We start from the raw sequence: 25,684 nt of genomic DNA, 5'->3' as shown, positions 1-25,684 counted from the left end.
ATGGTGTTTCCTGATAAATTCATTCATTTTAAAGAGGCAGACATGACTGATACATTATTAAACATTTGGTCCAGTGTATCTGAAACATGTCAGGGCTCCCGAACGGCACAGCGGTCTGAGGCACTGCATCTCAGTGCAAGAGGCGTCACTACAGTCCCTGGCTCGAATCCAGGCTGAATCACATCCGGCTGTGATTGGAAGTCCCATAGGGCGGCGCACAATTGGCCCAGCATCGTCCGGGTTTGGCCCGGCGCCGTCCGGGTTTGGCCCGGGGCCGTCCGGGTTTGGCCCGGGGCCGTCCGGGTTTGGCCCGGCGTCGTCCAGGTTTGGCCCGGGGTAGGCCGTCACTGTAAATAAGAATTTGTTCTGAACTGACTTGCCTCGTTAAATAAAAAATATGACCTACCTTCAGTAAGAAATAATAATGATATACAATTGAACTCTCTGTGTGAAAGTGGGACAAAACACACACAAATGACTAAGCAATTTATTTCCCCAAAAATGTTTTATTTAAAAACGTTTTTTTTACAGCACTATTCCCTTTAGAAAAAAAATCCACTGATAGTAAACATTCCTTCGTCTCATGCCCTCCTGCACACTTCTCACATCTAGGAATCTCCCTCCTCCATTTTGGAGGACATATATTTCCATTGTTAGATCGGTCACTCGAATATCTTGTCAATGTAATAGACAATCTTTGGTACTGTCCAATGGTTTTTATACTGCATGTCCCACAGCAGCATCACCGACCGAAAATACACACACACACACACACACACACAAATAATACATTGGTTTAACCTATTTAAAAACAAGCAAATATGCAGTCCAAACACGTCAACAAAATGTATTCAATTTGAACTAATAAATCCATTCATTTTAAAGAGGCAGACATGGTGTTTCCTAATAAATCCATTCATTTTAAAGAGGCAGACATGGTGTTTCCTAATAAATCCATTCATTTTAGAGGCAGACATGGTGTTTCCTAATAAATCCATTCATTTTAAAGAGGCAGACATGGTGTTTCCTTATAAATCCATTCATTTTAAAGAGGCAGACATGGTGTTTCCTAATAAATCCATTCATTTTAAAGAGGCAGACATGGTGTTTCCTAATAAATCCATTCATTTTAAAGAGTGATGGTGAGGCAGACATGGTGTTTCCTAATAAATCCATTCATTTTAAAGAGGCAGACATGGTGTTTCCTAATAAATCCATTCATTTTAAAGAGACAGACATGGTGTTTCCTAATAAATCCATTCATTTTAAAGAGACAGACATGGTGTTTCCTAATAAATCCATTCATTTTAAAGAGACAGACATGGTGTTTCCTGATAAATCCATTCATTTTAAAGAGGCAGACATGGTGTTTCCTAATAAATCCATTCATTTTAAAGAGGCAGACATGGTGTTTCCTAATAAATTCATTCATTTTACAGAGTGATGCAGACATGGTGTTTCCTAATAAATTCATTCATTTTAAAGAGGCAGACATGACTGATACATTATTAAACATTTGGTCCAGTGTATCTGAAACATGTCTCGGCTCCCGAGCGGCACAGCGGTCTGAGGCACTGCATCTCAGTGCAAGAGGCGTCACTACAGTCCCTGGCTCGAATCCAGGCTGTATCACATCCGGCTGTGATTGGAAGTCCCATAGGGCGGCGCACAATTGGCCCATCGTCGTCCGGGTTTGGCCCGGGGCCGCCCGGGTTTGGCCCGGGGCCACCCGGGTTTTGCCCAGCGTCGTCCAGGTTTGGCCCGGGGCCGCCCGGGTTTGGCCCGGGGTAGGCCGTCACTGTAAATAAGAATTTGTTCTGAACTGACTTGCCTCGTTAAATAAAAAATATGACCTTCAGTAAGAAATAATAATGATAATAATGATAATAATGATAATAATGATGTTACAACTGAATTCTGTGTGAAAGTGGGACAAAACACACAAATGACTAAGTAATTTATTTCCCCAAAAATGTTTTATTTAAAAACGTTTTTTTTTTTACAGCACTATTCCCTTTAGAAAAAAAAACACTTAAATGGTTCTTCTCTCCTGATCGTGGAGAGCTAGAGGGTTGCGTTAGCTCCCCAAGTTAATGCCTAGGCTTTAGCTCAGTGGGCTAACAGCACAGCCTTGCGGCGGACTTGCATGTATACAGGGTTCAAATCCACGGCTCTCAGCCACATGTGTAAGGCATCAAGTGATGGAGCAGGCTCTGTGGTTTAGAATACCCAAACAGCCTATCAGTGATGGAGCAGGCTCTCTGGTTTAGAATACCCAAACAGCCTATCAGTGATGGAGCAGGCTCTCTGGTTTAGAATACCCAAACAGCCTATCAGTGATGGAGCAGACTCTCTGGTTTAGAATACCCAAACAGCCTATCAGTGATGGAGCAGACTCTCTGGTTTAGGATACCCAAACAGCCTATCAGTGATGGAGCAGGCTCTCTGGTTTAGAATACCCAAACAGCCTATCAGTGATGGAGCAGACTCTCTGGTTTAGAATACCCAAACAGCCTATCAGTGATGGAGCAGGCTCTCTGGTTTAGAATACCCAAACAGCCTATCAGTGATGGAGCAGACTCTCTGGTTTAGAATACCCAAACAGCCTATCAGTGATGGAGCAGACTCTCTGGTTTAGAATACCCAAACAGCCTATCAGTGATGGAGCAGACTCTCTGGTTTAGAATACCCAAACAGCCTATCAGTGATGGAGCAGACTCTCTGGTTTAGAATACCCAAACAGCCTATCAGTGATGGAGCAGACTCTCTGGTTTAGAATACCCAAACAGCCTATCAGTGATGGAGCAGGCTCTCTGGTTTAGAATACCCAAACAGCCTATCAGTGATGGAGCAGACTCTCTGGTTTAGAATACCCAAACAGCCTATCAGTGATGGAGCAGGCTCTCTGGTTTAGGATACCCAAACAGCCTATCAGTGATGGAGCAGACTCTCTGGTTTAGGATACCCAAACAGCCTATCAGTGATGGAGCAGACTCTGGTTTAGAATACCCAAACAGCCTATCAGTGATGGAGCAGACTCTGGTTTAGAATACCCAAACAGCCTATCAGTGATGGAGCAGGCTCTCTGGTTTAGGATACCCAAACAGCCTATCAGTGATGGAGCAGGCTCTCTGGTTTAGGATACCCAAACAGCTCAAAGTCTGGCTCATACAAACTGTACAGCTTCCTCCTCAACTCGGCCGGAACCTCAGCGAACCAATCGCGTTCCCAGCTGGCCGCCGTGCGGTTCCGGTTGCTAGGCGGGAACTTTATCTGGTCTTCCAGGCCCAGGATCCGGAGCAGCTGATCCGAGTCGTCCTCCAGGTTTTCCAGCGTGCCGATGAAATCATAGTGGATCTGACAGGGGTGACAGAGCCGATACACCTGGAGAGGAGGAGAAGAAGTTAATTGAGTACAGTTGAGTTGAGATCACACACACGCACGCACACACAGACACACGCAGACACACACACACGCACGCACACACACACACAGACGCACACACACATACACACGCACACACACAGAAACACACACACAACGCACACACACGCGCACACACACACACACACACACGCACACACACACCCTCACACATACACACCCTCACACACAGACACACACACACACACACCCTCACACACACACACACCCTCACACACACACACTCACACACACCCATACACTCACACACACCCACACACTCACACTCACACACACCCACACACACACACACACACACACCCACCCTCACACACACACACACACACTCACAAACACCCTCACACACACACTCACACACACACACCCTCACACACACACACCCTCACACACGGACACACACACACACACACCCACACACACACTCACACACACACACACACACACACACACACACACACACACACACACACACACACACCCTCACACACAGACACGCACACACCCACCTGGCGCCAGTGTTCGTTGAATGGCTGCTCCTGCTCCGTCTGGGGGTCGAGGAGATACCGGACGAACTCCGAGAACGACGGCTGGATCCCCGCCTCGAACGCCTCCGCCGCTGACTCCGGAACCCTGGAGGTCCCGTTTTCGTTTCCATAACGACGTAGCATGACCGAGCCAAACTGGCGGTAGAAGTCTTCGTTGGGCTGTTGGAACTTGTTCCGGAAGGCGGAGATGAGTCGGACGAAGGGGTCGCGGACAAACAGGAACTTGGTGTAACTCTGCAGTTTCACCCTCATCAGGTGACGGGAGAGACGGCCATACCTACGCCAGAACTATAGGAGGAAGAGGAGGAGGAGGAGGAGGAGGAGGGAGGGGATGAGGATGGATAGAGTGAAGAGAAGGGGATAAAGAAGTTGGATGACGCGTCACTATTGTTCACACACACAGTATACACAGTATACACACAGTATACAGACAGTATACACACAGTATACACACAGTATACAGACAGTTTACAGACAGTACACACACAGTATACACACAGTATACACACAGTATACACACCGTATACAGACAGCCTGGACAGTATGTCTGGACAGTATACAGACAGTATACAGACAGTACACACACAGTATACACACAGTATACACACAGTACACACACAGTATACAGACAGTATACACACAGTATACACACAGTATACACACAGTATACAGACAGTATACACACAGTATACACACAGTATACAGACAGTATACACACAGTATACACACAGTATACAGACAGTATACACACAGTATACACACAGCATACAGACAGTATACACAGAGCATACAGACAGTATACACACAGTATACAGACAGTATACAGACAGTATACACACAGTATACAGACAGTATACACACAGTATACAGACAGTATACACACAGTATCCAGACCTTGGAGAAGGTGAGGTGCAGGGAGGAGTTGTGTATGAGGTCAGGGGGCAGGGCCTGGGGGTCGCGGTAAGGTTGTCCATCCGGAGCCAGCAGACCCTCAGAGAGAACCACCATTACACGCTTCCAGTTGGTACATGCTACCTAGAGAGAGGAGGAGGAGAGGAGGTGGAGGAGAGGAGGTGGAGGAGAGAAGGAGAGGAGGGGGGAGGAAAGGAGGTGAGGAGGGAGGAGAGAAGGAGAGGAGGAGGAGGATGGGAAGCGACGGGGTAGGAGGAGGATGGGAGGCGAAGGGGTAGGAGGACGAGGATGGGTGGGAGGCGACGGGGTAGGAGGAGGAAGAGGATGGGAGGTGAAGGGGTAGGAGGACGAGGATGGGAGGCGAAGGGTTAGGAGGAGGACGAGGATGGGAGGTGAAGGGGTAGGAGGAGGAGGATAGGAGGCGAAGGATTGGGAGGAAGAGGATGGGAGGTGAAGGGTTGGGAGGACGAGGATGGGAGGCGAAGGGGTAGGAGGAGGATAGGAGGCGAAGGGGTAGGAGGAGGAGGACGAGGATGTGAGGCGAAGGGGTAGGAGGAGGAGGATAGGAGGCGAAGGATTGGGAGGAAGAGGATGGGAGGCGAAGGGGTAGGAGGAAGAGGATGGGAGGCGAGGGGGTAGGAGGAGGAAGAGGATGAGAGGCAAAGGGGTAGGAGGAGGAAGAGGAAGAGGATAGGAGGCGAAGGGGTAGGAGGAGGAGGAGGACGAGGATGGGAGGCGAAGGGGTAGGAGGAGGATGGGAGGCGAAGGGTTGGGAGGAAGAGGATGGGAGGCGAGGGGGTAGGAGGAGGAAGAGGATGGGAGGCAAAGGGGTAGGAGGAGGAAGAGGAAGAGGATAGGAGGCGAAGGGGTAGGAGAAGGAAGAGGAGGAAGGGGATGGGAGGTGAACGGGTAGGAGGAGGAAGAGGATGGGAGGCGAAGGGGTAGGAGGAGGAAGAGGATGGGAGGTGAACGGGTAGGAGGAGGAAGAGGATGGGAGGCGAAGGGTTGGAGGATCAAATCTTTTTTTATATCAACAGTTGTCACATAGTGCTTTACAGACAGACAGCCTATCACTCCAAACAGCAAGCAATGCAGATGCAGAAGCACAGTGTCTAGGAAAAACTCCCTAGAAGGCAGGAACCTAGGAAGAAACCCAGAGAGGAACCAGGCTCTGAGGGGCGGACAGTCCTCTTCCCCTCCCTACCTTGGGAACATAGCAGTAGATGATCTCATGTCTGTCGTCTACGATCAGGTGGTTTAACTCCCGGTTGGGAATCTGGTCAAACGTCCGGAATTTTCCTGGGAATTCTAATGTTCCGTTCCCAGAACACATATGACTGATCCGCCTCCTCCTCTCCTCCTGTCTCCTCCCCTCCTCCTCTCTTTTCTCTTCCTCCGCCTGCCTCACTCTCTCCTCTTCTCGCTTCCCTTCCCTTCCTCTCCACCTCCCCTCCAGCTCTGAGGAGTCTGTTACTTGGGGGAGGGGGTGTTCCACCCCTGGGGGTTTGGGGGTCGCCCTCCTCCCCTCTCCAGGCCGGTCAGGCTCTGTGGTTCTGGGGGGTTTGTGGGTCGCTTGCTCCTCTGTGTCCCTGGGTGGGGGTTTGGTGGGTGTGGGGGAGCTGGGTGAGGTGGGGTGGGGGTGAGGGTCATGGGGGTAAAGGTCATGAGGGTCGTGGGGGTAGAGATTGAGCGCTCCCACGTCGTCCCAATAGAGGATGATGAGCAGGACCATTAACACAGACCCCAGCAGGAACGCCAGACGGAAGCATCGGGACGTTCCCATGGTTACCACAGCAGAGGGGGCGGAGTTATCTCAGCTCCATGGCCCGACGGTCACTAAGGGAAACACTTCCTGGTTGCCGACGACAACACCTGAGAGACAACAGGTGAAAAGAATCCAGGAGTCACAACAACACACATAAACTGTGTCTAAACACCTGGTAGAGTTAGTGGTTAGTGATCTGATCGAACACGTGGTAGAGTTGGTGGTTAGTGATCTGATCGAACACGTGGTAGAGTTAGTGATCTGATCAAACACGTGGTAGAGTTAGTGGTTAGTGACCTGATCAGGAAAAACTCCTAGCCCATGTATAAATATATACCTGTACATATTAATTCGTAATCCAATTCAAAACTTGCCTTGAGGCTGTATACAGGTATGTGATGCCGCCATCAGACGAGCTGCCAAAGCAACCATAAAACAAGGAATCCAAAACTTATTTGCCAGAGGCTCCACGTTTTCAAACACAGGTCATTTCATAGGCTACAGAGTCCCTCCATGGTCAAAGCAAAACTGCTGGGATTTAAATGATACAATATAGCAGCCGAGTAGATTTCTTAGTTCAAAAACCGTATGGTACCACCATAACTGAGGCCTACCTGAGGCCAACCTGAGGCCAACCTGAGGTCTACCTGAGGTCTACCTGAGGCCTACCTGAGGCCTACCTGAGGCCTACCTGAGGCCTACCTGAAGCCTACCTGAGGTCTACCTGAGGTCTACCTGAGGCCTACCTGAAGCCTACCTGAGGTCTACCTGAGGCCTACCTGTCTACCTGAGGCCTACCTGAGGTCTACCTGAGGCCTACCTGAAGTCTACCTGAGGCCTACCTGAAGTCTACCTGAGGCCTACCTGAAGTCTCAAACCTACAGGAGGGTAGCTCTCCAGGAACAGGGTTGGGCAGCCCTGCTCAAACCTACAGGAGGGTAGCTCTCCAGGAACAGGGTTGGGCAGCCCTGCTCAAACCTACAGGAGTGTAGCTCTCCAGGACACACAGGAAGAGAGAAGGCCAGAGAGTCAGCCCTACTATGGTTGATTAATGTGGATATCAGAAATGGTCCGTGGGAACAGCAGTGGATAGGACCAGGGTGTTAAACTCACAGGCTGCTGTGAAGAAACCTGAACTCAACCAACCCTCTCTGACCTCTCTCTCTCTGACTCTCTCTCTCTCTCTCCGTCTCTCTCTTTCTCTTTCTCAATTCATTTCAATTCAAGGGGATTTTATGGCATGGGAAACATGTGTTAACATTCTCTCTCGCTCTCTCTGTGTCTCTCTCTGTGTGTCTCCTCAGGGGAGAGATCTATTTTAAACACTCACAGGGCCTAATTTTATTTTTATTTTAACAGGGAAGACATACTGAGCCCTAGGTCTCTTTTTCAAATGTGCCCTGTATACATACGGGTCAAAATAACCATACAACGGACAATGACAATGAAATAAAGGACATGGTCTATCAGACAGTGTCCCTCATTTCATGGCAGACAGCAATGTATGGCAGACAGCTCTCTGTTCTCCCCCAACAGGACGAGTAGCCTATTCTCATCAGGCAGGTCTTTGAAACCTTGAATATGGGTTTCAAAATTGGGGATTTTTTCATATTTTTTTTTATATATATACTTTGAAAGGAAATGCAGCTCTGTCTCGGGTTCTGCTGTTCAGCTGTTCTCTCTCTCTCTCTCTCTCTCTATGTGCTATTTCAAACCCACAGGACATAAATACAGTGCTTTAATAGCTACCACCAGTCAGCCTGCCAAAAATACCAGGCAGCAAGGAGAAGCTTTGTCAAGTTAGGTCATTTAAAAACAGACTTATAATATGAAATCATGTTTTAATATATTTTAATACGGCTATGAAATAAATAATTTAGATAGACAAATTGTATAATACCATAAGAATAAATAACATCGTATATAAAATATTTAGTAAAAATTCAGCTCATAGCTCAATCTGAAATATTATTCCACGCTGTAGGCAGACAGACAGACATAGATGACAGACAGACAGACGGACATACCGACAGACAGTGAGAGACAGACATAGCCGACAGACAGGTTAGTCCGCCTGAACATGTTGGGTTCTAGTCTGTCTGAACATGTTGGGTTCTAGTCCACCTGAACATGTTGAGTTCTAGTCCACCTGAACATGTTGGGTTCTAGTCTGTCTGAACATGTTGGGTTCTAGTCCACCTGAACATGTTGGGTTCTAGTCCACCTGAACATGTTGGGTTCTAGTCTGCCTGAACATGTTGGGTTCTAGTCTGCCTGAACATGTTGGGTTCTAGTCTGCCTGAACATGTTGGGTTCTAGTCCACCTGAACATGTTGGGTTCTAGTCTGTCTGGACATGTTGGGCTCTAGTCCACCTGAACATGTTGAGTTCTAGTCTGCCTGAACATGTTGGGCTCTAGTCCACCTGAACATGTTGGGTTCTAGTCTGCCTGAACATGTTGGGTTCTAGTCTGCCTGAACATGTTGGGTTCTAGTCCACCTGAACATGTTGGGTTCTAGTCCACCTGAACATGTTGGGTTCTAGTCCACCTGAACATGTTGGGTTCTAGTCTGCCTGAACATGTTGGGTTCTAGTCCACCTGAACATGTTGGGTTCTAGTCTGCCTGAACATGTTGGGTTCTAGTCCACCTGAACATGTTGGGTTCTAGTCTGTCTGAACATGTTGGGTTCTAGTCTGCCTGAACATGTTGGGTTCTAGTCTGCCTGAACATGTTGGGTTCTAGTCTGCCTGAACATGTTGGGTTCTAGTCCACCTGAACATGTTGGGTTCTAGTCCACCTGAACATGTTGGGTTCTAGTCCACCTGAACATGTTGGGTTCTAGTCTGCCTGAACATGTTGGGTTCTAGTCCACCTGAACATGTTGGGTTCTAGTCCACCTGAACATGTTGGGTTCTAGTCCACCTGAACATGTTGGGTTATGTGCTATAGGGTGAATAATGTCTGACTGTTTTACCTCCATCACCACCAACTACTGAAATACTCCTTCGCCTCTCCCACCCACCCAACCACACACACTCTACAAACAACATTAATTTATACAGTAGACAGAGTATACAGCTCCTGTTGAACACAATGTAACCATTCACTGACCCACCCCTCTCTCGCTCTCTCTCTCAAGGCTATGCTCACTGAGTCTGTACATAGTCAGAGCTTTCCATACGTTTGGGTAAGTCACAGTGGTCAGGTATTCTGCCACTGTGTACTCTCTGTTTAGGGCCAAATAGCATTCCAGTTTGCTCTGATTTTTCTTTCCAATTTGTCAAATAATTATCTTTTGATTTTCTCATGATTCGGTTGGGTCTAATTGTGCTGCTGTCCTGGGGCTCTGTGAGGTCTGTTTGTGTTTGTGAACAGAGCTCCAGGACCAGCTTGCTTAAGGGACTCTTCTCCAGGTTCATCTCTCTGTAGGTGATAGCTTTGTTATTGAAGGTTTGGGAATCGCTTCCTTTTATAGGTGGTTGTAGAATTGAATTACTCTTTTCTGGATTTTGATCATTAGCGGGTATCGGTCTATTTCTGCTCTGTATTATTTGATGTTTTATGCTGTTACACAGAGGATTTTATAAAGTCGTACGTTTTTCCCCTCAAACACCACTTTCCATCCTTTTTGTATAGCAGACCCTCATGCCAAATTGAGTCAAACGTTTTTTTGAAAACAACAAAACATGAGACTTTGTTTTTGTTTGTTTGACAATTAGGGTGTGCAGGGTGAATACGTGGTCTGTCGTACGGCAATTTGGTAAAAAGGGAAATTTGACGTTTGCTCAGTACATTGTTTTGACTGAGGAAATGTGCAAGTCTGCTGTTAATGCAAAGGGTTTTCCCAGGGTTGCTGTATCCACTTTTGTGGGTTGTGGTGATCAGTACTTGGTTCCAAATATTGGAGAAGAACCAGGAACCAGGAAGTGTTTCCCCTAGAGCATCCCCCCCCCCCCACCCCCCCACCCCCCCAGCAGAACACCCAGACTGGGTTCTTACTGCTCCTAGTAGAACATCTCCCCCCCAGCAGCAGAACACTCAGACTGGGTTCTTACTGCTCCTAATAGAGCATCTCCCCCCCAGCAGCAGAACACTCAGACTGGGTTCTCACTGCTCCTAATAGAGCATCTCCCCCCCCCCCTCCCCCCAGCAGCAGAACACTCAGACTGGGTTCTTACTGCTCCTAATAGAGCATCTCCCCCCCAGCAGCAGAACACTCAGACTGGGTTCTCACTGCTCCTACTAGAGCATCTCCCCCCCCCCTCCCCCCAGCAGCAGAACACTCAGACTGGTTTTTTACTGCTCCTAGTAGAGCATCTCCCCCCCCCCCCCAGCAGAACACTCAGACTGGGTTCTTACTGCTCCTAGTAGAGCATCTCCCCCCAGCAGAACACTCAGACTGGGTTCTCACTGCTCCTAGTAGAACATCTCCCCCCAGCAGCAGAACACTCAGACTGGGTTCTCACTGCTCCTAGTAGAACATCTCCCCCCAGCAGCAGAACACTCAGACTGGGTTCTCACTGCTCCTAGTAGAACATCTCCCCCCAGCAGCAAAACACTCAGACTGGGTTCTCACTGCTCCTAGTAGAACATCTCCCCCCAGCAGCAAAACACTCAGACTGGGTTCTCACTGCTCCTAGTAGAACATCTCCCCCCAGCAGCAAAACACTCAGACTGGGTTCTCACTGCTCCTAGTAGAACTCTATGCGAAAGTGAATGTCTGTGCTTGCATACTCCTTCAAAAGAACTTTGCTTAAAATAAACGAGAACAAAAAAAAGCAGCAATATTACTGTTTGTCCCTCTTGAGACAACACAGCCAGTAACACTTTCTTAAAATAGTCAGAATTAATCTAAGATAAATCAAGAAATCTGAAAATAATTTTGATGTTTTTTTTACAAGGTCTTAGTCGTGCATTTTTACATCTACAATTGGGGCAGTAATTCTAAAGTGAACTTGCATGAAAACTAGACGTCTCTTGTTGAATAACAACAAACACTTAATTGAAGAATCACGTCCATAGTTCCCAATCCTACTAGGAGTAGAACTCTTGACCAATGACGGACGAAGGGGCATAGACATCGGCTACCGAACCTCAACTTGCCTCAATAAAACATTCTGTGTGCGTGAACAGCCCCCAAAAACCTGCCCGGAGATCAAAACGTCACAAAACTTTGTCCTAATACAGGTCCTAATACAGGTCCTAATACAGGTCCCAATACAGGTCCCAATACAGGTCCCACCACAGGTCCCACCACAGGTCCCAATACAGGTCCCAATACAGGTCCTAATACAGGTCCTAATACAGGTCCAAATACAAGTCCAAATACAGGTCCCACCACAGGTCCCAATATAGGTCCTAATACAGGTCCCACCACAGGTCCTAATACAGGTCCAAATACAGGTCTCACCACAGGTCCCAATACAGGTCCCAATACAGGTCCTAATACAGGTCCCAATACAGGTCCCAATACAGGTCCTAATACAGGTCCACAGTAGACCCAGTCTCTACAGTGGACCCAGTCTCCACAGTGGACCCAGTCTCCACAGTAGACCCAGTCTCCACAGTGGACCCAGTCTCTACAGTGGACCCAGTCTCCACAGTAGACCCAGTCTCCACAGTAGACCCAGTCTCCACAGTAGACCCAGTCTCCACAGTCTCTACAGTAGACCCAGTCTCCACAGTCTCCACAGTAGACCCAGTCTCCACAGTAGACCCAGTCTCCACAGTAGACCCAGTCTCCACAGTAGACCCAGTCTCCACAGTAGACCCAGTCTCCACAGTCTCTACAGTAGACCCAGTCTCCACAGTGGACCCAGTCTCCACAGTGGACCCAGTCTCCACAGTAGACCCAGTCTCCACAGTAGACCCAGTCTCCACAGTAGACCCAGTCTCCACAGAGGACCCAGTCTCCACAGTAGACCCAGTCTCCACAGAGGACCCAGTCTCCACAGTGGACCCAGTCTCTACAGTAGACCCAGTCTCCACAGTAGACCCAGTCTCCACAGTAGACCCAGTCTCCACAGTAGACCCAGTCTCCACAGTCTCTACAGTAGACCCAGTCTCCACAGTGGACCCAGTCTCCACAGTGGACCCAGTCTCTATTGTCCCAGTCTCCACAGTAGACCCAGTCTCCACAGTGGACCCAGTCTCCACAGTAGACCCAGTCTCCACAGTAGACCCAGTCTCCACAGTAGACCCAGTCTCCACAGTAGACCCAGTCTCCACAGTCTCTACAGTAGACCCAGTCTCCACAGTGGACCCAGTCTCCACAGTAGACCCAGTCTCCACAGTAGACCCAGTCTCCACAGTAGACCCAGTCTCCACAGAGGACCCAGTCTCCACAGTAGACCCAGTCTCCACAGAGGACCCAGTCTCCACAGTGGACCCAGTCTCCACAGTAGACCCAGTCTCCACATTAGACCCAGTCTCCACAGTAGACCCAGTCTCCACAGTAGACCCAGTCTCCACAGTCTCTACAGTAGACCCAGTCTCCACAGAGGACCCAGTCTCCACAGTAGACCCAGTCTCCACAGAGGACCCAGTCTCCACAGTGGACCCAGTCTCTACAGTAGACCCAGTCTCCACAGTAGACCCAGTCTCCACAGTAGACCCAGTCTCCACAGTAGACCCAGTCTCTACAGTAGACCCAGTCTCCACAGTATACCCAGTCTCCACAGTAGACCCAGTCTCCACAGTGGACCCAGTCTCCACAGTAGACCCAGTCTCCACAGTAGACCCAGTCTCCACAGTAGACCCAGTCTCCACAGTCTCTACAGTAGACCCAGTCTCCACAGTGGACCCAGTCTCCACAGTAGACCCAGTCTCCACAGTAGACCCAGTCTCCACAGTAGACCCAGTCTCCACAGAGGACCCAGTCTCCACAGAGGACCCAGTCTCCACAGTAGACCCAGTCTCCACAGTAGACCCAGTCTCCACAGTGGACCCAGTCTCCACAGTAGACCCAGTCTCCACAGTAGACCCAGTCTCCACAGTAGACCCAGTCTCCCCAGTCTCCACAGTGGACCCAGTCTCCACAGTAGACCCAGTCTCCACAGTAGACCCAGTCTCCACAGTAGACCCAGTCTCCACAGAGGACCCAGTCTCCACAGTAGACCCAGTCTCCACAGTAGACCCAGTCTCCACAGTAGACCCAGTCTCCACAGAGGACCCAGTCTCCACAGTGGACCCAGTCTCCACAGTAGACCCAGTCTCCACAGTAGACCCAGTCTCCACAGTAGACCCAGTCTCCACAGTCTCCACAGTAGACCCAGTCTCCACAGTAGACCCAGTCTCCACAGTAGACCCAGTCTCCACAGTGGACCCAGTCTCCACAGTAGACCCAGTCTCCACAGTAGACCCAGTCTCCACAGTAGACCCAGTCTCCACAGAGGACCCAGTCTCCACAGTCTCCACAGTAGACCCAGTCTCCACAGTAGACACAGTCTCTACAGTAGACCCAGTCTCCACAGTGGACCCAGTCTCCACAGTAGACCCAGTGTCCACAGTAGACCCAGTCTCCACAGTAGACCCAGTCTCCACAGAGGACCCAGTCTCCACAGTAGACCCAGTCTCCACAGAGGACCCAGTCTCCACAGTAGACCCAGTCTCCACAGTAGACCCAGTCTCCTCAGTGGACCCAGTCTCCACAGTAGGCCCAGTCTCCACAGTAGACCCAGTCTCCACAGTAGACCCAGTCTCCACAGTCTCTACAGTAGACCCAGTCTCCACAGTGGACCCAGTCTCCACAGTAGACCCAGTCTCCACAGTAGACCCAGTCTCCACAGTAGACCCAGTCTCCACAGAGGACCCAGTCTCCACAGTAGACCCAGTCTCCACAGAGGACCCAGTCTCCACAGTGGACCCAGTCTCCACAGTAGACCCAGTCTCCACAGTAGACCCAGTCTCCACAGTAGACCCAGTCTCCACAGTCTCTACAGTAGACCCAGTCTCTACAGTAGACCCAGTCTCCACAGTGGACCCAGTCTCCACAGTGGACCCAGTCTCTATTGTCCCAGTCTCCACAGTAGACCCAGTCTCCACAGTAGACCCAGTCTCCACAGTAGACCCAGTCTCCACAGTAGACCCAGTCTCCACAGTAGACCCAGCCTCTACAGTAGACCCAGTCTCCACAGTCTCCACAGTAGACCCAGTCTCCACAGTAGACCCAGTCTCCACAGTAGACCCAGTCTCCAGAGTAGACCCAGTCTCCAGAGTAGACCCAGTCTCCAGAGTAGACCCAGCCTCTACAGTAGACCCAGTCACACAGTCTCCACAGTAGACCCAGTCTCTACAGTGGACCCAGTCTCCACAGTAGACCCAGTCTCCACAGTGGACCCAGTCTCCACAGAAGACCCAGTCTCCACAGTAGACCCAGTCTCCACAGTAGACCCAGTCTCCACAGTGGACCCAGTCTCCACAGTGGACCCAGTCTCTACAGTGGACCCAGTCTCCACAGTAGACCCAGTCTCCACAGTGGACCCAGTCTCCACAGTGGACCCAGTCTCCACAGTGGACCCAGTCTCCACAGTAGACCCAGTCTCCACAGTGGACCCAGTCTCCACAGTAGACCCAGTCTCCACAGTAGACCCAGTCTCTATTGTCCCAGTCTCCACAGTAGACCCAGTCTCCACAGTAGACCCAGTCTCCACAGTAGACCCAGTCTCCACAGTAGTCCCAGTCTCTACAGTAGACCCAGTCTCCACAGTCTCCACAGTAGACCCAGTCTCCACAGTAGACCCAGTCTCCACAGTAGACCCAGTCTCCACAGTAGACCCAGTCTCCACAGTGGACCCAGTCTCCACAGTAGACCCAGTCTCCACAGTGGACCCAGTCTCCACAGTGGACCCAGTCTCCACAGTAGACCCAGTCTCCACAGTAGACCCAGTCTCCACAGTCTCTACAGTAGACCCAGTATCTACAGTAGACCCAGTCTCCACAGTATACCCAGTCTCCACAGTAGACCCAGTCTCCACAGTGGACCCAGTCTCCACAGTAGACCCAGTCTCCACAGTAGACCCAGTCTCCACAGTAGACCCAGTCTCCACAGTCTCTACAGTAGACCCAGTCTCCACAGTGGACCCAGTCTCCACAGTAGACCCAGTCTCCACAGTAGACCCAGTCTCCACAGTAGACCCAGTCTCCACAGAGGACCCAGTCTCCACAGTAGACCCAGTCTCCACAGAGGACCCAGTCTCCACAGTAGACCCTGTCTCCACAGTAGACCCAGTCTCCACAGTGGACCGAGTCTCCACAGTAGACCCAGTCTCCACAGTAGACCCAGTCTCCACAGTAGACCCAGTCTCCACAGTGGACCCAGTCTCCACAGTAGACCCAGTCTCCACAGTAGACCCAGTCTCCACAGTAGACCCAGACTCCACAGTCTCTACAGTAGACCCAGTCTCCACAGTGGACCCAGTCTCCACAGTAGACCCAGTCTCCACAGTAGACCCAGTCTCCACAGTAGACCCAGTCTCCACAGAGGACCCAGTCTCCACAGTAGACCCAGTCTCCACAGTAGACCCAGTCTCCACAGAGGACCCAGTCTCCACAGTGGAACCAGTCTCTACAGTAGACCCAGTCTCCACAGTAGACCCAGTCTCCACAGTAGACCCAGTCTCCACAGTAGACCCAGTCTCCACAGTCTCTACAGTAGACCCAGTCTCTACAGTAGACCCAGTCTCCACAGTAGACCCAGTCTCCATAGTAGACCCAGTCTCCACAGTGGACCCAGTCTCCACAGTAGACCCAGTCTCCACAGTAGACCCAGTCTCCACAGTAGACCCAGTCTCCACAGTCTCTACAGTAGACCCAGTCTCCACAGTGGACCCAGTCTCCACAGTAGACCCAGTCTCCACAGTAGACCCAGTCTCCACAGTAGACCCAGTCTCCACAGAGGACCCAGTCTCCACAGAGGACCCAGTCTCCACAGAGGACCCAGTCTCCACAGTAGACCCAGTCTCCACAGTAGACCCAGTCTCCACAGTGGACCCAGTCTCCACAGTAGGCCCAGTCTCCACAGTAGACCCAGTCTCCACAGTAGACCCAGTCTCCACAGTCTCTACAGTAGACCCAGTCTCCACAGTAGACCCAGTCTCCACAGTAGACCCAGTCTCCACAGAGGACCCAGTCTCCACAGTAGACCCAGTCTCCACAGAGGACCCAGTCTCCACAGTGGACCCAGTCTCTACAGTAGACCCAGTCTCCACAGTAGACCCAGTCTCCACAGTAGACCCAGTCTCCACAGTCTCTACAGTAGACCCAGTCTCTACAGTAGACCCAGTCTCCACAGTGGACCCAGTCTCCACAGTGGACCCAGTCTCTATTGTCCCAGTCTCCACAGTAGACCCAGTCTCCACAGTAGACCCAGTCTCCACAGTAGACCCAGTCTCCACAGTAGACCCAGTCTCCACAGTAGACCCAGCCTCTACAGTAGACCCAGTCTCCACAGTCTCCACAGTAGACCCAGTCTCCACAGTAGACCCAGTCTCCACAGTAGACCCAGTCTCCAGAGTAGACCCAGTCTCCAGAGTAGACCCAGTCTCCAGAGTAGACCCAGCCTCTACAGTAGACCCAGTCACACAGTCTCCACAGTAGACCCAGTTTCTACAGTGGACCCAGTCTCCACAGTAGACCCAGTCTCCACAGTAGACCCAGTCTCCACAGTGGACCCAGTCTCCACAGAAGACCCAGTCTCCACAGTAGACCCAGTCTCCACAGTAGACCCAGTCTCCACAGTAGACCCAGTCTCCACAGTAGACCCAGTCTCCACAGTGGACCCAGTCTCCACAGTGGACCCAGTCTCTACAGTGGACCCAGTCTCCACAGTAGACCCAGTCTCCACAGTAGACCCAGTCTCCACAGTAGACCCAGTCTCCACAGTGGACCCAGTCTCCACAGTAGACCCAGTCTCCACAGTAGACCCAGTCTCTATTGTCCCAGTCTCCACAGTAGACCCAGTCTCCACAGTAGACCCAGTCTCCACAGTAGACCCAGTCTCCACAGTAGACCCAGTCTCTACAGTAGACCCAGTCTCCACAGTCTCCACAGTAGACCCAGTCTCCACAGTAGACCCAGTCTCCACAGTAGACCCAGTCTCCACAGTGGACCCAGTCTCCACAGTGGACCCAGTCTCCACAGTAGACCCAGTCTCCACAGTGGACCCAGTCTCCACAGTAGACCCAGTCTCCACAGTGGACCCAGTCTCCACAGTAGACCCAGTCTCCACAGTAGACCCAGTCTCCACAGTAGACCCAGTCTCCACAGTGGACCCAGTCTCCACAGTAGACCCAGTCTCCACAGTAGACCCAGTCTCCACAGTGGACCCAGTCTCCACAGTGGACCCAGTCTCCACAGTAGACCCAGTCTCCACAGTAGACCCAGTCTCCACAGTAGACCCAGTCTCCACAGTAGACCCAGTCTCCACAGTAGACCCAGTCTCCAGAGTAGACCCAGTCTCCAGAGTAGACCCAGCCTCTACAGTAGACCCAGTCACACAGTCTCCACAGTAGACCCAGTCTCCACAGTAGACCCAGTCTCCACAGTAGACCCAGTCTCCACAGTGGACCCAGTCTCCACAGTCTCCACAGTAGACCCAGTCTCCACAGTAGACCCAGTCTCCACAGTAGACCCAGTCTCCACAGAAGACCCAGTCTCCACAGTAGACCCAGTCTCCACAGTAGACCCAGTCTCCACAGTAGACCCAGTCTCCACAGTAGACCCAGTCTCCACAGTAGACCCAGTCTCCACAGTAGACCCAGCCTCTTTATTCCTCTATCTGTTCATAAATAACTTTTTCCAGTTGCACTTTTCCTGCCCTTCTTGTGGATAGGGGATCACTGCAGCATGTTTCGTATCCCTGGAAACTCTACCCTGCTCAACAGAGATGTTGAGCAGGGTAGAGCACAATTTCTTTAAAACCTGGCAGGGATAATGTTGAGACCTATAGCTTTATAGCAGTTTAGTTCAGACAGTCTCTTGACACCTTCAGCCTGAGACACTGCTGTAAAGGAAAAGGCTTCCGCTTGTACATCCATCTTGGAGTAATAACCTAGGACCCTCCCCTCCCCTCCAGTACATTCATCTTGGAGTAATAACCTAGGACCCTCCCCTCCAGTACATCCATCTTGGAGTTATAACCTAGGACCCTCCCCTCCCCTCCAGTACATTCATCTTGGAGTAATAACCTAGGACCCTCCCCTCCCCTCCAGTACATCCATCTTGGAGTAATAACCTAGGACCCTCCCCTCCAGTACATCCATCTTAGAGTAATAACCTAGGACCCTCCCGTCCAGTACATCCATCTTAGAGTAATAACCTAGGACCCTCCCCTCCAGTACATCCATCTTAGAGTAATAACCTAGGACCCTCCCGCCCAGTACATCCATCTTGGAGTAATAACCTAGGACCCTCCCCTCCCCTCCAGTACATCCATCTTGGAGTAACAACCTAGGACCCCCCCCCCCCCCCCCCCCTCCAGTACATCTATCTTGGAGTAATAACCTAGGACCCTCCTCTCCAGTACATCCATCTTGGAGTAATAACCTAGGACCCTCCCCTCCAGTACATCCATCTTGGAGTAACAACCTAGGACCCTCCCCTCCACTACATCCATCTTGGAGTAATAACCTAGGACCCTCCCCTCCCCTCCCCTCCAGTACATCCATCTTGGAGTAATAACCTAGGACCATCCCCTCCACTACATCCATCTTGGAGTAATAACCTAGGACCCTCCCCTCCAGTACATCCATCTTAGAGTAATAACCTAGGACCCTCCCCTCCAGTATATCCATCTTAGAGTAATAACCTAGGACCGTCCAGTACATCATTCTTGGAGTAATAACCTAGGACCCTCCCCTCCCCTCCAGTACATCCATCTTGGAGTAACAACCGCGCCCCCCCCCCCCCCCCTCCTCCAGTACATCTATCTTGGAGTAATAACCTAGGACCCTCCTCTCCAGTACATCCATCTTGGAGTAATAACCTAGGACCCTCCCCTCCAGTACATCCATCTTGGAGTAATAACCTAGGACCCTCCCCTCCAGTACATCTATCTTGGAGTAATAACCTAGGACCCTCCTCTCCAGTACATCCATCTTGGAGTAATAACCTAGGACCCTCCCCTCCAGTACATCCATCTTGGAGTAATAACCTAGGACCCTCCCCTCCCCTCCAGTACACCCATCTTGGAGTTATAACCTAGGACCTGACCCGACCCTCCAGTACATCCTTAGGGTGATGTGTCTAGTGAAAGCATCTTCCTCTTTGGTTCTGTTATAGTCTTGATTTAATGGCCTCTGGGATTTCCTGATTCATCCAATGTTCAGTTCTTTGTTTAATTCTAAAGGTTTTCCATGGAGCCACTATATCCACAGTGTTTAAGAAACAGTTGTTTAAACTGTCCCATGATTATCGATGTCTCAACCAAATATTACCCACATGTCCACTTTGAAATGATGTGGTGAGCCCAGTGCATCTCTCTCTCTCTCTCTCTCTAACACAATCACTCTCTCTTTAGGCTGTCTCTCTCTCTCTCTCTCAAACACAATCACTCTCTCTTTCCCTCTCTTTAGGCTACCCCTCTCTCTCCTCTCTCCTTCCTTCAACTGCGGTTTCCTGCAATCATCCAGGGCCTGTCCTGCCAAGATATAGCCAGTAACTCCCGCTTCCAACTGTACACGTATTCTCTTTTCTCTCTCCCCTTACTCTTAACGTCTATGTTGAGATCACTGTGTATTCCCCATTTCCCCAATCCCCGCAGACAAATTTTATAAATCCCGATTAATGTCAAATAACGGCCACACAGCAGGCAATAACAGTAAAATGACATCGGTTAACTAACATACCAGCTGTTTTAGTCGATTTGTTACCGGAAAGAAGAAAGAGGAAGCCCCTCCGCTGAAAGTACAAACTGTTCTATTCACAATAACATCCGGCCGGTTTTAAATGTTTATTTTTAATTTTTCTTAACTAACGGTTTTTTCGTTTACCTCTTTGTTCGCTTCCATGGTCGCGCACCGGCCCCTCGACGTGGAACAGGGTGTGAAGTCTGGTCTGTAGATGAGGGAGAGAGAGCAGCACATAGTAGAGCACACAAAGCAACGGGACGGGACCCGAGGACCGAGCACTGCAAAGACAATCGCGAGACTTCTTGTGATCTCGTCTATCACCTCGGCAGTCTATAGATTGTAGACCCGGGAAGGTAGCTGCAGCTCAATATGGGTATTTTATGTGTTATATTTTATTTAACATTTATTTAAACTAGGCAAGTCCGTTTAGAACAAATTCTTATTTGCAATGACGTTCTACCCCTGCCAAACCCTAACCCGTACGACGCTGGGCCAATTGTGCGCCGCCCTATAGGACTCCCAATTACAGCCGGTTATGATACGGCCTGGAATCAAACCAGGGTCTGTAGTGACGCCTCTAGCACTAAGACGTAAAGTTAGGAAATGGGTTAGGGTTAGCAAAAAATGCAACAAAAAATCTACCTTCGACATTCATTTGACGAAAGCTGGATCCCATCTAGCCATACCCTCCTTATGGCGACCGGAGTGTGGGCGAATGGGTGTGTCGAAAGGAAAGTGGTGGGCGTGTGGAAAGGAGAGGGTGCGTCGAAAGCTTTCTGCTATAGGTTACATGGTTTTGATTGAGGGATGGTTTTTTTCTTCCGTTTCTTACCACGCAGCTTCCATACATTGAGCTTCCATACAATGAGTTTCCCGACATTGAGCTTCCATACGGCGAGAGTTTGGACTTCTGTTCTGAAGCCAGAGGATGAGTGTGCATCTTATTTCACTGTTAGTTTTACACAAAGTATTGTAAATGTGCAGCTATAAAACGGATTGTTTATGTTTTATTAGAGGTACAGGGTGATGGTTACTGTCAGACTGGTCTCATAGACTAGATGTAACATAGTAAACGTAAATCCAGGACAGATTGATATGGTAACATAGTAAACGTAGATAGATTGATATGGTAACATAGTAAACGTAGATAGATTGATATGGTAACATAGTAAACGTAGATAGATTGATATGGTAACATAGTAAACGTAGATAGATTGATATGGTAACATAGTAAACGTAAATCCAGGATAGATTGATATGGTAAGTATGATATGGTTAGATAAGACAGAAGGTCACTTAAGGCAGAAACGAAAGGAGGGTGGTTGTGAACGTCTAGCAACCCAGAGGTTGCATGTCCAAGTCTCATCCTGGACAACGTTAGTATTTTAGCTAATCAGAAACTTTGCAGCTACTTACTACGGTTTGTCTACTTTGTAACTACTTAGCATGTTAGCTAACCTTTCCCCTGACCTAACTTCTAACCAACCTTGACCCTAACACCTAGCCTCACTAACCCTAACCCCAACCCAACCCTTAACCCTAACACCTAGCCTAACTAACGTTTTGCCACCTAGCTAACATTAGACACAAGAAATGTGGAATTTGTAACATATCAATTATGATGGACATCCACAAGTGAATATATACCATACTAAACGAAACATATTGCTAAATGGAATGTCTCGGACTGTGACCGTCACCCTGATACTACATTGAACAAAAAATATAAATGCAACGATTTTACAGAGTTTCAGTTCACATGAGGAAATCAGTCAATTGAAATAAATGTATTAGGCCCTAATCTATGGATTTCACAGGACTCAAATCAAAGTTTATTTGTCACGTGCGCCGACCTTACAGTGAAATGCTGAATACAACAGGTGTAGTAGACCTTACAGTGAAATGCTGAATACAACAGGTGTAGTAAACCTTACAGTGAAATGCTGAATACAACAGGTGTAGTAGACCTCACAGTGAAATGCTGAATACAACAGGTGTAGTAGACCTCACAGTGAAATGCTGAATACAACAGGTGTAGTAGACCTCACAGTGAAATGCTGAATACAACAGGTGTAGTAGACCTTACAGTGAAATGCTGAATACAACAGGTGTAGTAGACCTTACAGTGAAATGCTGAATACAACAGGTGTAGTAAACCTTACAGTGAAATGCTGAATACAACAGGTGTAGTAAACCTTACAGTGAAATGCTGAATACAACAGGTGTAGTAGACCTTACAGTGAAATGCTGAATACAACAGGTGTAGTAGACCTTACAGTGAAATGCTGAATACAACAGGTGTAGTAGACCTTACAGTGAAATGCTGAATACAACAGGTGTAGTAAACCTTACAGTGAAATGCTGAATACAACAGGTGTAGTAGACCTTACAGTGAAATGCTGAATACAACAGGTGTAGTAGACCTTACAGTGAAATGCTGAATACAACAGGTGTAAACCTTACAGTGAAATGCTGAATACAACAGGTGTAAACCTTACAGTGAAATGCCGAATACAACAGGTGTAGTAGACCTTACAGTGAAATGCTGAATACAACAGGTGTAGTAGACCTTACAGTGAAATGCTGAATACAACAGGTGTAAACTTTACAGTGAAATGCTGAATACAACAGGTGTAGTAGACCTTACAGTGAAATGCTGAATACAACAGGTGTAGTAGACCTTACAGTGAAATGCTTTCTTACAGACTAACCAATAGTGCAAAAAAATGTGTGTGTGTGTGTAGGTAAGTAGAGAAATAAAAACAACAGTAGAAAGATATTTGAAAATAAGAGTAGCAAGGCTATACACAGACACCGGTTAGTTAGGCTGATTGAGGTAGTATGTACATGTAGATATGGTTAAAGTGACTGTGCATATATGATGAACAGAGAGTAGCAGTAGCGTAAAAGAGGGGTTGGTGGGTGGTAGGACACAATGCAGATAGCCCGGTTAGCCAATGTGCGGGAGCACTGGTTGGTCGGCCCAATTGAGGTAGTATGTACATGAATGTATAGTTAAAGTGACTATGCATATAAGATAAACAGAGAGTAGCAGCAGCGTAAAAGAGGGGTGGGGGGGCACACAATGCAAATAGTCCAATACAACAGGTGTAGAAGTCTTATGGCCTGGGGGTAAAAACTTAGGAGCCTCTTGGACCTAGACTTGGCACTCCGGTACCGCTTGCCATGTGGTAGTAGAGAGAACAGTCTATGACTGGGGTGGCTGGGGTCTTTGACCATTTTTAGGGCTGGGAATATAGATATGCATTCTGTTGGTCACAGATTCCTTAAAAAAAAAAAAAAAGTAGGGGCATGGATCAGAAAACCAGTCGTTATCTGGTGTGATCACCATGTGCTTCATGCATTGTGACACTAAACAGTAGACCCCTTCTTCCATAGAGTTGATCAGGCTGTTGATTGTGGAATGTTGTTCCACTCCTCTTCATTGGCTGTGCAAAGTTTCTGGATATTGGCGGGAAATGGAACACGCTGTCATATATGTCGATCCAGAGCATCCCAAACATGCTCAATGTGTAACTTGTCTGATGAGTTTGCAGGCCATGGAATAACTGGGACATGTTCAGCTTCCAGGACTTGTGTTCAGATCATTGCGACATGGGGCCGTGCGTTATCATGCTGAAACATGAGGTGATGGCGGCGGATGAATGGCACGACAATGGACCTCAGGATCTCTGTGCATTGAAATTGCCAACAATAAAATCCAATTGTGTTTGTTGTCCGTAGCTTACGCACGCCTGCCTATACCTTAACCCCACCGCCACCATGGGGCACTCTGTTCACAACGTTGACATCAGCAAACTGTTCGAACACACAACGTCTGCCATCTACCCGGTACAGTAGAAACCAGGATTAATACGTGAAGAGCCCTACAGAGTGGCAGTGACCATCGAAGGGGAGCATTTACCCACTGAAATCGGTTACAATGCCAAACTGCAGTCAGGTCAAGACCCCTGGTGTGACAGTTTGTGCAGAAACCCTCAGTTTCATCAGATGTCCAGGTGGCTGGTCTCAAGACGATCCCACAGATGAAATAGCCGGATGTGGAGGGCCTGGCGTGGTTAGAAGTGGTCTGCCCGTTGTGAGACTGGTTGGACGTACTGCCAAATTCTCTAAAACGATGTTTTGGAAATTGGTACTGTAGTAACCTGGTATATTTATGTTACGTATTATGTTTACCAATAGATGGCAGTATTGACTCAATACGGGGTTTGCTTTTAGTAGCATCCTAAAATACTACACATTTGTCGATGAGGATAACTATGGAGGACAGCGTTGGATTTGTTTGCCACGCATTCAACGGAGAGTTTGGCGCGCGACGCTGGATGCGAGACTCAAGTGAGCGGTGGAAGATTCTGGAGGATGGATTCCCGGGTAGTACAAATTATTGACTGTGTGCGGGGAGAGAGAATCAGAAAAGATGGCTTTGGCAACAATAGGTTCGCTACCACCAGTTTATCCTACAAATCAGGAATGGGAGGAGTACTGTGAAATAATGTAACGTTTCTTTGCTGCTAATGAAATAACTGATGCCGCTAAACAGAAATCCATACTCATACGCGTTGTCGGTGGACAAACATGCAACTCAATGAGAAACCTGTTGCGCCCTGATAAACCATTCATAGAAATGCGCTGGTTTCAAAGAAAGGGAAGTGTTATCGTTGCTAAGGCCAACACAGAGCGTCTGACTGTAAATTCAAACATGAAAAGTGTGATGCATGTGGGATGATAGGACATTGCGAGGGCGTGCCGCAATAAGAAAACGCAACGGGCTACAGCAAAGAGAACGGACAGAGAACCAAATACCTCGTGACACTCTTAACTACCACTCAAATCAAGTAACAGACAGTGAAAAGTGAGTGCGCAGACGCAGAGCAAGCGTTCTCAACGTACAGGGAGCTAATATGAAAAAGGTGACGCTTTCTAAATCTATTTTTACTTTGTCATTATGGGGTATTGTGTGAAGATTGATGAGGAACACAAACAATTTACCGTGAAGACAGGACACCAGTTTATGCACCATAGTTGCGCTGCCTGTTAATGAACCTTAGTTGAAGACACTGCCTGCACTACGTCACTCTGGTATGAGAACGTCTGGCTACATAGAGAAAATATAAAACACTTTCAACACATGAATAAATATATAAAACA

At 48.9% G+C, this 25,684-nt stretch overlaps 1 protein-coding gene across 6 annotated transcripts; it reads right to left on the bottom strand.

Moving 5' to 3' along the window:
- Positions 1-1,957: 1,957 nt before the first annotated feature.
- LOC139370115 (carbohydrate sulfotransferase 12-like) lies at positions 1,958-21,213 on the bottom strand. 6 transcript variants are annotated; one of them, XR_011627093.1, is made up of 6 exons: positions 20,657-20,977; positions 6,106-6,773; positions 4,884-5,024; positions 3,951-4,277; positions 2,469-3,384; positions 1,958-2,376 (listed from the first exon to the last, which is right to left on the bottom strand). XR_011627093.1 is itself a non-coding variant. In XM_071109435.1 (6 exons), exons 3-6 carry the CDS (start codon positions 6,682-6,684, stop codon positions 3,112-3,114), a joined length of 1,320 nt encoding a protein of 439 aa, XP_070965536.1. In that variant the 5' UTR covers positions 6,685-6,773; positions 20,657-20,720; positions 21,158-21,213; the 3' UTR covers positions 1,958-3,111. The 6 variants fall into 6 exon arrangements, 4 of the variants coding, with proteins under 4 accessions (XP_070965536.1, XP_070965537.1, XP_070965538.1 ...); XR_011627094.1 differs by having other exon boundaries at positions 1,958-2,560; positions 3,019-3,384; positions 20,657-20,788; XM_071109435.1 differs by adding an exon at positions 21,158-21,213 and having other exon boundaries at positions 1,958-3,384; positions 20,657-20,720.
- Between the last annotated feature and the right edge of the window lie 4,471 nt (positions 21,214-25,684).

The sequence above is a fragment of the Oncorhynchus clarkii genome, chromosome 17, assembly GCF_045791955.1.
Source record: "Oncorhynchus clarkii lewisi isolate Uvic-CL-2024 chromosome 17, UVic_Ocla_1.0, whole genome shotgun sequence".
In the NCBI taxonomy this organism is placed as follows: Eukaryota; Metazoa; Chordata; class Actinopteri; order Salmoniformes; family Salmonidae; genus Oncorhynchus; species Oncorhynchus clarkii.
The sequence above is the reverse complement of the archived record's forward strand: the minus strand, read 5'-3'. Positions and strand labels throughout refer to the sequence as shown.

What these genes read in the sequence shown, in the direction of transcription:
- LOC139370115 (XM_071109435.1), bottom strand. Translation starts at nt 6,684, where the DNA reads ATGGGAACGTCCCGATGCTTCCGTCTGGCGTTCCTGCTGGGGTCTGTG. An exon ending in TGCACCTCACCTTCTCCAAG is followed by an intron (nt 4,278 to 4,883) that starts GTCTGGATACTG and finishes TTCCTCCTATAG; the next exon opens with TTCTGGCGTAGGTATGGCCG. An exon ending in TCAACGAACACTGGCGCCAG is followed by an intron (nt 3,385 to 3,950) that starts GTGGGTGTGTGC and finishes CCTCCTCTCCAG; the next exon opens with GTGTATCGGCTCTGTCACCC.